General features: G+C 37.6%; 1 protein-coding gene across 1 annotated transcript in view; it reads right to left on the bottom strand.

The window, feature by feature from the left end:
- Tmprss11a (transmembrane serine protease 11A) overlaps nt 1–14,144 on the bottom strand; it is a 36,627-nt gene that overhangs the window by 19,455 nt on the left and 3,028 nt on the right. The window contains exons 2-3 of the mRNA XM_005359435.1: nt 10,337–10,458; nt 8,752–8,870 (exon numbers count right to left, since the gene is read on the bottom strand). Coding sequence (XP_005359492.1) covers nt 8,752–8,870; nt 10,337–10,458 — 241 coding nt within the window. The remainder of the gene's footprint in view (nt 1–8,751; nt 8,871–10,336; nt 10,459–14,144) is intronic.

Below are 14,144 nucleotides of genomic sequence, written 5' to 3'. Positions count from 1 at the left end.
TGCCCTCTTCTGGCCTGCAGGCATACACACAGACAGAATATTGTATACATAATAAATAAATAAATAAATAAATAAATAAATAAATAAATAAATAAATACCTTTAGTTTTAGTAAAGCTTAGTTGAAGTTACTGGTGCTACAGGGATGATGCCAGTAAAAACAGGGAATCAAGAAAATTTGAAGCTTTGTGCACCTCAACAATATTCAAGGACCCCCCAGACTGCTGCCAGGCTTCCTGTTCAGCCCTCCACACACAAGTACCTTCCAGCCCTGACCTCCATTGTCCTGAGTACTTGACCTTTGACCTATTGAGTCCTTCTACTTTCTGGTAGTCTTGCTTCTCTGAATCAGTTACTCTTGGGGGCATCTCTCTCAGGGCATTAATTTGGGGTTTAGTTTATTATTATAAGATTATTATATTGTAAGATTAGTTTATTCTCAAGCTAATCTTATTTCCTACTGTCTGGGTTTTTCTTATGCAATCTACACCTTCTACCTATTTGTATATCTATTTGCATAAGTGTGTTATTTCTTTTATAAACTGTAAAGAATTACAAGTAACCATGGTGATTTTGTTTTCATGGTCTGTAATATCCAGTCCAGCACTTTGCAGTGATAGTCATGTTGCATGTTGTCGAATAAACAAATAAAAGCGAGAAATAAATTTTGCATCAGAAAGTCTTGCATTTACAAGGAAAGTTCTAGGATAGGTTTAAGAGTGTCTCTTACATCAGGCTGAGATCAATGCTTCTATACACACACACATACACACATACACACACACAAAAGCATGTGAACTATTTGAAGGGATTTCTTTCTTCTTCTCTTCTTCTCATGGCTTTTCCCAGAAGTTGGCTTCCTTGAGGCAAGTTGCTCCATCATAAGTGTACACGTGGTAAATGCAGGAGTCATTATCACTATCGTCTGCTATCTGTGCACTAAGTTCAAACTCCCATGCATTTGAGCACACATGCTTCCTCAACAATCAGAGGTGATTGCTATTATTACCCGCATTATTTGAATGAGGAAATGAGTGCCCTAGCTGACACAACTGTGAGCCACAGACTCAGATTGGGCCAGGCTGGCCAGCTTCAGCTTGCTAATGCCCTCACAGCACTGACCCAAGGATGAGCACACAAGTAGGTTTGCACCAAGAGCTCTTCACCACCGTGGGCAGCACGCTGTGCCTAAGAGGGCCATCAACTACAAAGGCCTGCCAAAAATAAATGGCACGATCCTGGGAGCTTTTATGGCAATCCACTAACAGTTATTATACTGACTGGAAATTCAGGATGCCTCACGTGCAAGTGAGTCTGGAGGCCAGAGGTCAGTGTTAGGTGGCTTCCTCAATCCCTGAACCTCACTGATTCAGCTAGGCTGCCTGGGCAGTGAGATCCAGGGAAACTGTATTCTGCCTCCCTAGTCCAGAAGCTTCCATGCCTGGTGGTTTACACAGTGAGCGCTTTACTGACTGAGCCATTTCCCACCCCACCCCCACTTTTTTTTTTTTTTTTGAAGTTAGCTGCAAATCCTTCCTTCCAGGCTGGGTCGAAGATAGCCACCCTGAGCACCAGATAACATCTAAAGCATTGCCAGCATCACTGGACAGATAAGGTCTACTTCTCCTGGCTTTGAACACAGTGCTGGATCGACTGGAGAAAGAAGCTGGATCCAGTGTCTTCTGAGATCTGGATATGTGGGTGGAGAGACATGGCTGTGTGACTTTCTGATTACCTTAAATCAATAGGCAATGAGATCACTAAATGGGCTGTGCTGTTTCACGATGTTGCCAGTTTCTTTGGTGGCACTGCTCTTTTTCAATGCCTTTTTACAGGATGCCTTAATCACACATTGCTGGCTTTAGTGTACTAGGTAGCCTGATCCCAACTTGGTTACTATTCCTGAGATGGGGAGTCAAAGAAAATATGTCAAAATTAAAAGGTTACCGTTAAACAATATAAAGATAAAGTTCAGTGTGCCTCAAAACTCCGGATCTAAAAATTATCTTTCAAAAGAAGGATCGAATATGCATCTATTTCAAACAGTACTAAAGAAATTTAGCATCAGGAATTTCAAAGCAAGGGAGAGAAGTTACCATGTAGAAGGCTCCTATCTTCTCCAGGGTGGCTATCTTTTAAATCTCTAAATTTGATTATGAGAGAGAGGGGAGACAGAAAGAAATTTTATTCAGTCTCTTTTCTCATTGTCCAGTGTGTTACTATGTTTCAAAATAATGGATTAATAATCCAAATTAATTACAGACTATCTGGAGGAATGAAGACTGCGCTGTAATTCTACATCTATCCTGTTTAGAGACGCCTGTCTCAGAAACCTTTCCTCAAAGAGCACACTCATGTGCAGGCTTCCTTCAGCTGCAGATTATTCGTGCTATACAGACATGTAGCACTGTATTCATCAACACTCTCTCTACTTCTGCTTCACTTGAGAAATACTAAAGCCAGGAAATGAAGATGAGAACACCTTTACATAATAAGTAACTCTAGTATATTGGTTAAGAAAATTATTTAGAATATTTTTGACATAAAAAAAACTAAATGAAAGAATTCAATAGGTTTTACCAGTGTTGTCTTCCACTTTAGCTGACTCTGCCCATACTGGGAGAACAATTTACTAGAAAGAGGCCACATTTGAAGTCTGAACCCAGAGGCTTAGTTCTCTGACATAGGAGGATAAAAGCATCCCTCTTACACTGATAAAGATTAGACATGAAATATACAACACTTATCTTCTTCCCTGACAGGATTCACATGCGACAGGTCTGTAGTCATACACATCAACCCATCCAAGCACACCTACTTTAGTTTCAGAAGGGATACAAATCTGAGTCCTTTGCAAGCATTCAGCTACTTTCCATTCCTGTATTCTCAAGCCTCTGAGCATGAACTGTGTCCTTGTTTCTGTTAACTATCAATTATTATTACGATCTCACCATGTAGCTAAGGGCGGCCTCAGATTTGTGATTACTGGGTTGCACCACAATGCCTGTCTTTGGTCTTTTTTTTTAATTTTTTTTTTTTAAATTTTCTTTGACCTTCCAAATTCAATGTCTTATTTCAGCCATAGCTCCAATCCAAGCAGTGGGCATCTCTCTTGTCTCTCTGAGTTTCTCGGACACTGTTGTTGAGATTAAGTTCATTATCATCATGTTCCAGCTGTTTTTTCTCAGTAGCAATTATTCTGTGATGTACATCAGAGCCCAATCCTTTACTCTGTCTTCTAATTAGGATTGTTTCTAGAATAATTTTTAAAATAATGACTATCTATTTCCAAGTTCCTTGTCGCTATTCTCAATACAAAAATCTCAAAGATAATTTGAGGGTAATTCTGAGCCCTGTTTCTGGTGGCACATGCTTTTAATTCCAGCACCAGAAAGGCAGAGGCAGAAGGACATCTGAGTTCAGGGTCTGCTTGGTCTACAGAGCGAGTTCCAGGACAGCCAAGGTTACACAGAGAAAACCTGTCTCAAAACAAAACAAACAAAGAATAAATAAGGCAAAATTTAGAACATCTTTGGCATTGGGGAGCAGATTCTCATTGCCTGGGGATGGGGAAACTGAAGAAAACTTCAAATTTCAATTGTTGCCATTGGTTGCAATCTAATGTGAGCAGAATAACTGTCAGAGAATAATGTGCAAGAAGCAAAAGAGGTTCTGGGAATTTGAGGGATAATCTACAGAAAGCAAACTCACATAGGTGATTCTCACACACAATCACTGTCCTGGGGACAGATGCTCACTAAGAACGTGGCATCTGGAATCATAATGTCTGCTTTCAAAGGCTCACTGTATCGTTTAACCAAATAATCAAAATGCATGACCTTGAGCAAGTTAGGTTTTCTGTATTTTCGTGTTCTCACCTGTAAAATTGAGGTTGTAATTTATTTCCCCCAAAAAGATTGTCATTAAGTATTAAGTGGAGTAATATGTATAAAATACTCAAGGTGTTGCTTTATATTATATATTATTACTGTTGTTATGGTATGACAAGTTTGTAACTTCCATATGTATAGTGATCCTGATCCTATGAATTTAAATGTTTTTGATATTTCTAAAAATATTTGCTAAGTAAAGCATTGTCAATATTTCTCTATTGATTCTCATAAGACTTGGATAGAAGTTAAGAATGTCATTGATTATGATATCTACCACTGTCAATGTTTCTATTGATCCTCATAACACTAGGATGGAAGTCAAGTAAATCATTGATTGTGATATCTACAGTGACTCCACTTGTGGGTTTTCCTTTGGTTTTGACTTTACAGTAGTGTGAAAGCTGGACATTTGGCAGAAACTATAGTTTGAATGTTTGGTGTGGGAGGTCTTTCTGTTTGTGTGTTGCTTTCATTGGTTAATGAATAAAGAAACTGCCTTGGCCACGTTGACAGGGCAGAACTTAGGTAGGCAGGGAGATGGAGCTGAATTCTGGGAGAAAGAAGGCAAGCCAGGGAGAGACACCATGGAGCCTTCAGAGACAGATATGCTGAATCTTTCCCAGTAAGCCACTGCCACGTGGCGATATATAGATTAATAGAAATGGGTTAAACTAAGGTGAAGAGTTATCCAATAAGAAGTTAGAGCGAATAGGCCAAGCAGTGATTTAATTAATACATTTTTCTATGTTGTTATTTCAGGTGTAAGGTAGCCTGGGGGGAGGGTCGGGATGAACAAGCAGCCCCTTCCTCCTACAAATGTTGAATTTCAATCTTTTCTTGGATTAGCAGTATGGATGTGAGATGCTCTCATGGTGGTCAACAATACTCTACATTGTAATGTGTTTTAGTGATTTTCCATATGAATATCTAGTAAATGACCTGAGCCACCCATCATTATTATAAAATAGGCTTTGTGTGAGATTATTTTGTCCAATTCTAGGTTACTATATATGTTCTGGGTGTTTTTAGCGTTGTTCAGGCTGAGCTGTGATGCTTAGTAAATTAAGTGTACTACATGCCTTTTTGGCTTATTAATATTTCCATCTTGGGGATACTGGAGATAACTTGATAATAACTTAAGGAATATCTTTCCTGGAGTCAGGACACCAGCCTTCTCTAAGGGATGTGAGGGGACAGCTACTTCTGTCACATCATTTCGTGGAGCTGCGATGAGTTCTAGCAATCCTGGGGCATGAACTCAATTTACTTTTACATCTCCATTCCCATCCAAATCAGTAAAGTGAAAACTATGAGGCAGAACAAGATCTGCAGCTCATCCTTCTTGGTGATCTAGTTCGTGTCCAGAGAGGAGGGAGAAGGATCTGGTTTTACTCATTAGGATTTAGCAACTATTAAGAGGAGTGACTCAGCATGGAGCATGAACCCTTCCAGGAAGTCCTCCAAAGCAAACTTTGTAGGGGAGGGGGATACACCTGCAGCATTTAAGTAAGAGTGAGATAATACAAAGCTTTCCTGTTCGTGGGGCGCTTCCTTGAGCTCCCCTATCTTTGATATTCTCCTCTACTTATTGTCCCTTACACACAATTTAATCCTTAATTATATCATGTCCTGCTGTTTGACTCCAGCTGTATTACTCACATCTTCCCGAAGAGATTGCAACAGTTTGAGAAGACAGAGCCTACTTCCTTTTCTGAAAGACAGATGTGCCAAGAAAAGCAGTAAGCTCAATACCCGTATTACATATTCAGAAAAGCTTAGGTTGCTTAGTTGGTTGTTTCTGAAAACGAGTTCATTGGGCAGTGTCTGAAAACTGGCCCCTCACCTAACGCCACACTTGAAAATATTCACTAGATAAATTAAAGACATAATATTAAATACAAAATAGTAAAGTTCACAGAAGAAAATACAGTACAATGTTTTTATGATTCAAAGCAGTCAAAGGGCTAAGAAAATCAGTATGATGGCATAGATTTTCATTTCATCAGCAGTACAAACAGAAGAAAAAGGAGATGATGTCTATACCAAATACACACTTAGTGTCTAAAAATTATATGTAACTCCTAAAAAATGTAATCAAACAGCAAAAATAAAAACATACGGCAAAAATACGTCCAGAAAATTATTCTTTTTAATTGATCTTATTGAGCTATACATTTTTCTCTCTGTCCAGAGAATTTGTAGAAAGAAGAACCCCAAAACAAATAAGGTACGAATTTATTCGTGATTTGCAAAGTGTGACTTAAATCATGACTAAGAAAAGAGTGCTACTTATTCCTATTAGGTTAGCAAATAATGCCAAGAAAAGAAAAAGAATAATTGCAAATTATATGAAGTAGACTAAAGGTTCGTGTATTCCTGCTAGAGTTTAAATAGCAAACGTCTTCAACAGGCTCATGTTTGGAAAGCTTTCTACCTAGCTGATAGCACTATTTGGGAGGATATGGGCCTTCTAGCAAGTGAGATCTAGCTAGCCAAAGTAGGCCACTAGTCACAGACTGGGGCAAGTAGGCTCTTTGAAGGTTCTTTCCAGTCCCTGGCTATACCGTGTTCTAGCTTCTTGCCTACTGTGATGTGAAAACATGACCTGTGTCATATCACCCCAGCTCTGATGTTCGCTAAGGTGCATGGGACCAATCAACTATGGGCTGAGATAAAATAAATATTTTTCCCTTAAGTTATCTCTGTCAGGTATTTTGGTTCCCGTTTAGGGAAAAGTAATAATTATTCCTTTCCATTATGAAGGAAGTTTTCTATGACCAAGAAGTGGGTTTTCACCAGATACTAAGTCTACTACGACCTTGATATTAAACTCCTGAACTTCCGAATCTATTTGAAATAAAAGTTTGTTGTTTAAGTTTCCCTGTCTATGGTGTTTTTGCTATCAAAGCAAGAAAGGCGTAACACAACCAATGTGAGGAAAGATGTGCAAATATGCATTTTATGAGAATAAGGACATTATATGTAGCAGGTCACATGGTGCCATCGCTTAGCTGGTTAATACAAATGTCCATAAATAGAGACAACCACAAGAGGCTCTGAATATGCCTGTGAGAATAAAATGTTATTATTTAACTCAATTTCTGTCCCTGATGTATTTTTATGCCTAGAAACTCAATATAACTGGTTCTTGAAAATGTACTTTCAAACTCAGTTTCTGTGACACTCGTATGTCCAAATTTTGTTATTTTTTAAATTTAATATTTTTTATAGTTTTACTGTATTTATTTTTAATTTTATTGAGCTCCACATTTTTCTCTGCTCCCCCGCCTCTCCTTCCCTTCAACCCTCTCCCTAAATTTATTATTTTTTAAATAATGAAAGATAATAAAATGAGATAGAGTAAAAACTAATCACCGGAATTGGACAAGACAAACAAACAGAAGGAAAAGAAACAAAGAGAAGGCACCAGAATCAGAGATTCATTCATTTGCACACTCAGAAATCCCATAAATACTCTAACCTGGAAGCCATAATATAAACATAGAAGACATGGTTCAGACCCATGCAGGCCCTCTGCATGATGCTCAGTCTCAGTGAGTTCATATGTTGTTCATTTATTTTCAGATCTGTTGCAATCATATCTATTTAAGTCAAGTCATTAGAGGTAGAGTTTATTAGTTATTATGTATTTAAACAGTAACAACAATTAGTCTGAATGCAGACTAAGTAAGACAAGTTTTAAGTTTCTCAAAAAGTAGTAACATTTTTTATCATTCAAAAAAATTATTTTTTCTAGTATGAAACACACACATCAGAAAGCTTTATGAAGTCACTTGAGGTAAGAAGACTTGGGAGATACTGGGACACACACACATGCGTATGCACACTCATACATTCACAGTCGCTCATTCACATTCTGGAATTCCTCAACAATTTATTGCAAAGGCCATTGCCCATGATATTCTGGGTATAAAAGTATGAGAGAACATACAACAATCTGTGAACATAAATTATATGTTGGCACACGAGGATACAAGATGGAAAAAGATGCGCAGCATAATGTGAATTGAGAATACACATTAGAAACATGATCTATACCATTACTGTAGCCATGATGCAGCTGAGGATGCTGCATTCAGGAACATGGTGGCATGATTAAAAGGACAACAGATTTGAGAAAGGGGATGATTTAAGGAAAAAAGTCTTGACTAAAGTATGAAATTCAATCATATTTCATATATACCTCAATATATAAAATGTATTAATTTCTTATATTTCAAATATAATTATCAATTCCCCTTTAAGTGACTTAACTTCTGTGTATTCTTCTGATAAGTTAATCTGAGCTGTTTTTGAGTGAGGATTCATGGACATTCATAATACAACTTTAACAACATAAACATTTCTCCTTTGTAGAGCCTACTGGACACCAGCGTTAACAAAACTGTTAGCATTAACTGTAAATATTACATAGTAAATCTGGGCTTCTTGCCATTAGTAACACATTTAGAGGGAAAAATTGGTATTTTGTTATCTTTTTGTATCCATTTTAAAAACTGTGTAGTGTGGTCTTACAAGAAAATATGTTGTCATCGAATCCAGTGTCGTTAGACTTTCTCTATTAGGAAACTAGAGAAATAAGGGAAACAATTGTTCTGACACCTTAGCATACAATCCCTTGTCTTAAAGGAGATATTTGAGTCCGAACCCCCATTTATTAGACAGGCATATTCTCTTACCCCAACTCTATCTATACATCTCTTGAAATGTAGAATAAACAGGTCTGAGCTAGAGGGCTAGAAAGCTACAAGATGATGCTAATGTGAGTGGTTGGAAAATTATAATTTTGGAAATAATTCTTGCAGTATTCTATGATAAGATAAATTTATCTGACTTACCAAATCTTCATTCGCCTCCTGTAAGTCCTTCAGCTGATTTGAGCTCTTTTGTTCTGAACTGCTAATGACGTGAATATCTGAAATTGTAAAGGTTCCTTGATAATACTCCATTTTCTGGCCTGTGAAGATAATGAAATATAGAAAATCCATAATCAATGCAGACTTCAAGATATAAGACGTAACTATAAAGGACCTGAAATGAAGTCTTAAATATATCACCAAGCTTCCTTTTATTAATAGTTTTATGTTAACAATAGTTGAATATATACAGAACACTGTTCTGTCATGCCATCCCATGTATCATTTGTTCATAATTGCAGTTTCTTGAGATTGGCATCGCTTCCATTTTATAAAGGAGCAGAGTAAGACACCATCATGTTTGCTATACAACTAGTAGGTGGTCTTTCTGAAAGTTTCAATCTTACAGTGTGGCCCTAGAGCTTGGATGTTCATTGTTATGTTTTCATGTGCTTTGTTGTTGTTGAAGTGTGCACCATCCATGAACACAGGTAAGTAAATGAGCATTCTTGTATACTTTTACTTGTGGTGAAAGATCCAAGTATAGTGAAGGAAATCACAAGAAAAAGTACAGTGAAGGAAATGACAAGAAAAATGCTATCAGAGATCCCAAGTAAAAACAGTCTGTAACAGAGCTCACTGTCTGCTCATCAGGAATGAAAGTAAAGAGATTAGAGTCTGTTGTCAAACAGTACTTCACAGTTAAAGATGTTTCTGTACAATCAAATGAACTGACTTGTGCATGGGTCTTTGTCATTGGTAGAAACTACTACTGGGTTTTGAGTATGAGACTCGGAATATGGTAGAAAGTCATTATACTCTCCTAAGAGTGCTGGCCTCATCAAGTCTTTAAAGATGCCATCAGATAAAGCCATTCAAGTAAGCAGCATGAGCTACTCATTTTAATCACACATCATCATCATCTGAGTGTTCATTGTGGAGATTTGTCAAAAATGTAAATGGTTTATATTTAGCAAAGAAAGATTAAATGGAGAGGGAAATTAAAAATTTATTATTTGTATTAATATAAACATATTAAACAATAAACACAAAATTATTAAATACAGTTTGGGGAAGAGTAATTTTTAAGAGAAAGTAATAATATTGTGTCATAGTTTATCTGTGATTTTAAAATTCACTACTTTCTTTCTTTTCATAGTGTTTTTTTTTTTCCATAGAAATTCTACTGGATAGAGAGCAACGGTCAAAAGCAGAAGCACCAATTTTGGTAGCACATTTATCATAGTCTTTCATCTTGATGTGCAGCAAGTGGTAAGATTTGCTTGGTCTGACTGCCAGTAGCCCATGAAAAATGACTATTTGGGGTATTATATGTAGATTCTAAAGAATATTGTACCTCAGCAAGTGAGAATCTTCTATACTTTGTTGAATGCTGTACCATACACATCCAGAAAAGTATTTACATAATTATTTGTTAAGGAAATGACGGACTAAGCTTTAAAATAATCTGAGTGGGGACAGTCCCAGGTGCAAATATGGATCCCATTTACAGACTTGCAAATCATGCTGCCCTGTGTGGGGAAGATAAATTACCAATTCTTCCTACCAGAGATTAAGACGTGAGCCAGAAGTCCAATGGTCGCTGCTACCATCATCAAGGCAAGCACCGTGAGAAGGGCAATTACCCACGGCTTCAGATCTCTGCTGTGGGTACCATATTCTGCCACTCTGCACAAAGGAAGACCATGGTTACTCTCACATGGGAATAGTTTGAGGTTTTCTAGTTGTGCTTCAGTGAATTCACATGGCTACATGCTTCTTTACCAGCAAGAGGACATCATTTTTAATTTTGGTTAAGGTCATCTTGGTCCTGTGAGGAGCCATTGAAAAGATTAGACATAGGAATCATGCTCTTGCCCTGCTTTCTGCTTCTGATGCAGTTTGCTGGTATCAGCGGGATGCCAAACTGCTGTCAGCAGAGATTCCAATCTCCTGCGTATGCCTGCAAAAACTCACCCCCTTCCAACTCTCTTTTATGTCATATCAATCTATCTAAATTTCACAAACTTTCTTTAAAGATTTATTTCTTTATATGTGCATTCGTGTTTGGCCTGCATGCATAAATGTGCGAGGGTGTCAGATCCCCTGAAACTGGAGTTGCAGACAAATGTGAACTGTCATGGAGGAGCTGGGAATTGAACTAGGATCCTCTGGAAGAGCAGTCAGTGCTCTTAATCCCCGAGCCATCTCCCCATCCCCTAGGTTTCACTAACTAACTTCAGATAAACTCTTTTACTCATCTTTTTAACAAGTGTGATATTTTAAAGGAGAAAAATTAAAAAAGTGTAAATAAATATATTCATCTTATAACTTTATCATCCATATTCTTATCATTCATTCATTTTTACCCCTGCATTAATAATGTGAATTAAGATATTATGACCTTCCACCCAACCACTGTTATAAACAGGCTATTTCCAACATCATATTAGCCCCCAAGATTAATGTTGTTCTAATATCTCCTAATGGCCAGTCTACCCTCAAATTACATTTTGTCTTCATAGAATTTATGCTTGTTTTACACAGGCCAGAATATTATCTTGTTTTATATGCGTCAATGCAGAGTTTGTGGTAATTATGACTTATAAGTCGCTTTTAGTCAAAAACAGCCATGCTTCCTTTGAAGTTTGGATGCTATTGGCTTGTTGAAGCGGTCAAACTAACAGTCTTTAGATAGTTCTGCCTTTTGTTCTTGTCCGATGCTTCCTTGTGGTATCAACCAGTTTGCTTTTCTAATTTCCTCGTAATTAGAATTTGCATTCTAAATTCTTAATTAAGTTTGGGTTAAATTTATTTGACACAAATACTTTAGATGTGACAATGTGTGCTTTATGTCTCACTAAACTAGAAGCAGAGAAAATTATCACAATGTTCGATGAAAAGCTGCCTTTCTTCTCTTAACTTTTTATGGACAAATGTGTTCATTGTATTGTGTCAAGCATGGTGTGAGTGTTCACTGCACAGTGTCAATTAAAACTCCTCAGTGGGCTGCACTAGGCCATCTCTTACCACTAAAACCTGATGAGAAGCCTGGTACAGAATAAAATTTCATTAGCCTCTAAGCCACAAGTGGGTTAAACCAAGCTTGCATATGAATTACAAGAGGTCATCAGGCCCTCTAACTTGAGCGATCCATTCCAACAATTTTCCATGATAATAGTCTTGTTTGCATGTTTTGTTAGTTTATCATTTCATGATTATATGTTGATAACAATATTTCTTCATGAGCAAAAAAAATATTCTTCATATTTCCTTCACAGAATATGCTGAAATGTTTTATTCAAAGTAAAGTTTTAGTATATCGTGATTTTTGGACTACAAGGCAAAAGTAAGTTAATGTTAAGGCAAAAAGTATAATAACTGAGGCCTATGTAATAAATAAAATAACAGATTTCAGATGGGCATGCCACAGTAGATGGAAAAGGCTTGCAAGACCTCAAACCTACACACACACACACAAAAAAAAAAAAATTATAGGCAACTGAGAAAAGCTAGAAGCATGAGAGATGATACTCTTTAGGAAAGGGTATACCGATGGACCATTCAATGCCAAACCATCAGCTATGAAACAGACATACAAATAATGTTACTTGTACTGAGCAGGGGATAATTAGGAATATACATGGATATACATATACACATGCAAGTATGCATGCAGTAACAATTAATGAAAGAAGACGCTATGAATTTGCAGGAGAGCGAGGAGAGGTATATGGAAGGATTTGAAGGGAGAAAATGGGATGGAGTAAATTTGTAATTATACTCCAATCTCAGAAATTAAGAAGATACATATATCCTACAAGCCTGAGAGGCATAAAGTATGTGTTCAGAGAATATAGGCCATGTGGACAATGGTTGGTTAAAAATAACCCCGATTTGGATAAAGAAAACATGTATGCTCTCTGACTGAGACAATCTAACACACTCAATTATAACATCAAGCAGATGCTCCACCGGATGAGATGCTGTTCTGCCTTCTAAATGGCTTGATGCTTAATTCAGAATGAAAGAAACCTTAGAGATCTTTTTGTGTAATTTAGCCACAATCTGAAAAAAAGATACCTATATTCAAAGATATCGAGTAATTTCTCTCACATAACAGAAGTTGGCGATTTCCCAAACTAAGGTCTTTTGACTTCTAGAACACAAATTCCCAGTGGTCAGACTGTCTTTCAATTAGTTACATTTTGGATTCTTTTTTTTCTTTTTTCTTTCTTATTTTTTTAAATTTATTTATTTATTAAGGATTTCTGCCTCCTCCCCGCCACCGCCTCCCATTTCCCTCCCCCTCCCCCAATCAAGTCCCCCTCCCTCTTCAGCTCGAAGAGCAATCATGGTTCCCTGCCCTGTGGGAAGTCCAAGGACCGCCCACCTCCATCCAGGTTTAGTAAGGTGAGCATCCAAACTGCCTAGGCTCCCCCAAAGCCAGTATGTGCAGTAGGATCAAAAACCCATTGCCATATGCTTACAGTTTATGTGTTCTCTGTGGCTGCCTTGGAAAGGTGCATAGGTCAGCTTCAAGAGACTGCTCTGCCTCAGTTGGGCCCCTTCATAGACTCTTGTTAGTGTACCCGAAAAAAAGTCATCCAAAGAAAGAAAGGTTTAACTTAAGAATATGTGCAAATTTTTAAATCCATCATACAACAGTCCCTCTGAACAGAGCGAATAGAGGAAGGCAATTGTGAAAAATCACACAGCTGCTACTCAGGTATTTACAGACAGCACAGGCTCAGAAATGGGAGTGATTCAGCTTTGCTATGTGCTGCTAACATGCCTACGAGCTGCATCTTCAAATCCCGCAGAGAAGCCGTGAGCACCTGGGGCTCAACAAGCTAGAGTGAAAACTTTCATTTACATTGTTATATTTTGGGGGAGCCTGGAAGTGACTGGGTGGTCACAAGTGCTTGCTGCTCTTGCACACACATTCACACACCCACACATAATAAAATAAAACGTTGTATGTTTTAAAGAAGCTTTGGGGACTCTAGTCCCTGTACAGCTTCGAGTAGTACAAGCTGCAAAGTCCTAAATTAAAGTTACTGCTATCTAATCCTGCATGAATCAGGCAAAGACTAACTTTTTATGGAGATAAACATGTAATTCATGAAGGCAAAAAGCACACCATTGCCTTCCCATTCTGCACAGGCTCAATTAGTCATTTGCTTAAGATCACTTCCAATTAGGAAACACTTAGTAAAGTTGTTTGGAATCTAACCTGTCTGTAAATGGGTGCACCATTTTGTTATACATTGTTTGCATAAGCAGTTTTGCTTCTGAAGTCAAAACAAACACAGGTGTATTCATTTTCTATACCCAGTGCTCTATGTGTCATGGCTGACTTTTTTGTTCATGTT

Source organism: Microtus ochrogaster, linkage group LG1 (genome assembly GCF_000317375.1).
Source record: "Microtus ochrogaster isolate Prairie Vole_2 linkage group LG1, MicOch1.0, whole genome shotgun sequence".
Classification (NCBI taxonomy): domain Eukaryota; kingdom Metazoa; phylum Chordata; class Mammalia; order Rodentia; family Cricetidae; genus Microtus; species Microtus ochrogaster.
Note: the sequence above shows the minus strand (reverse complement) of the source record. Positions and strands in the feature narration are given on the sequence as shown.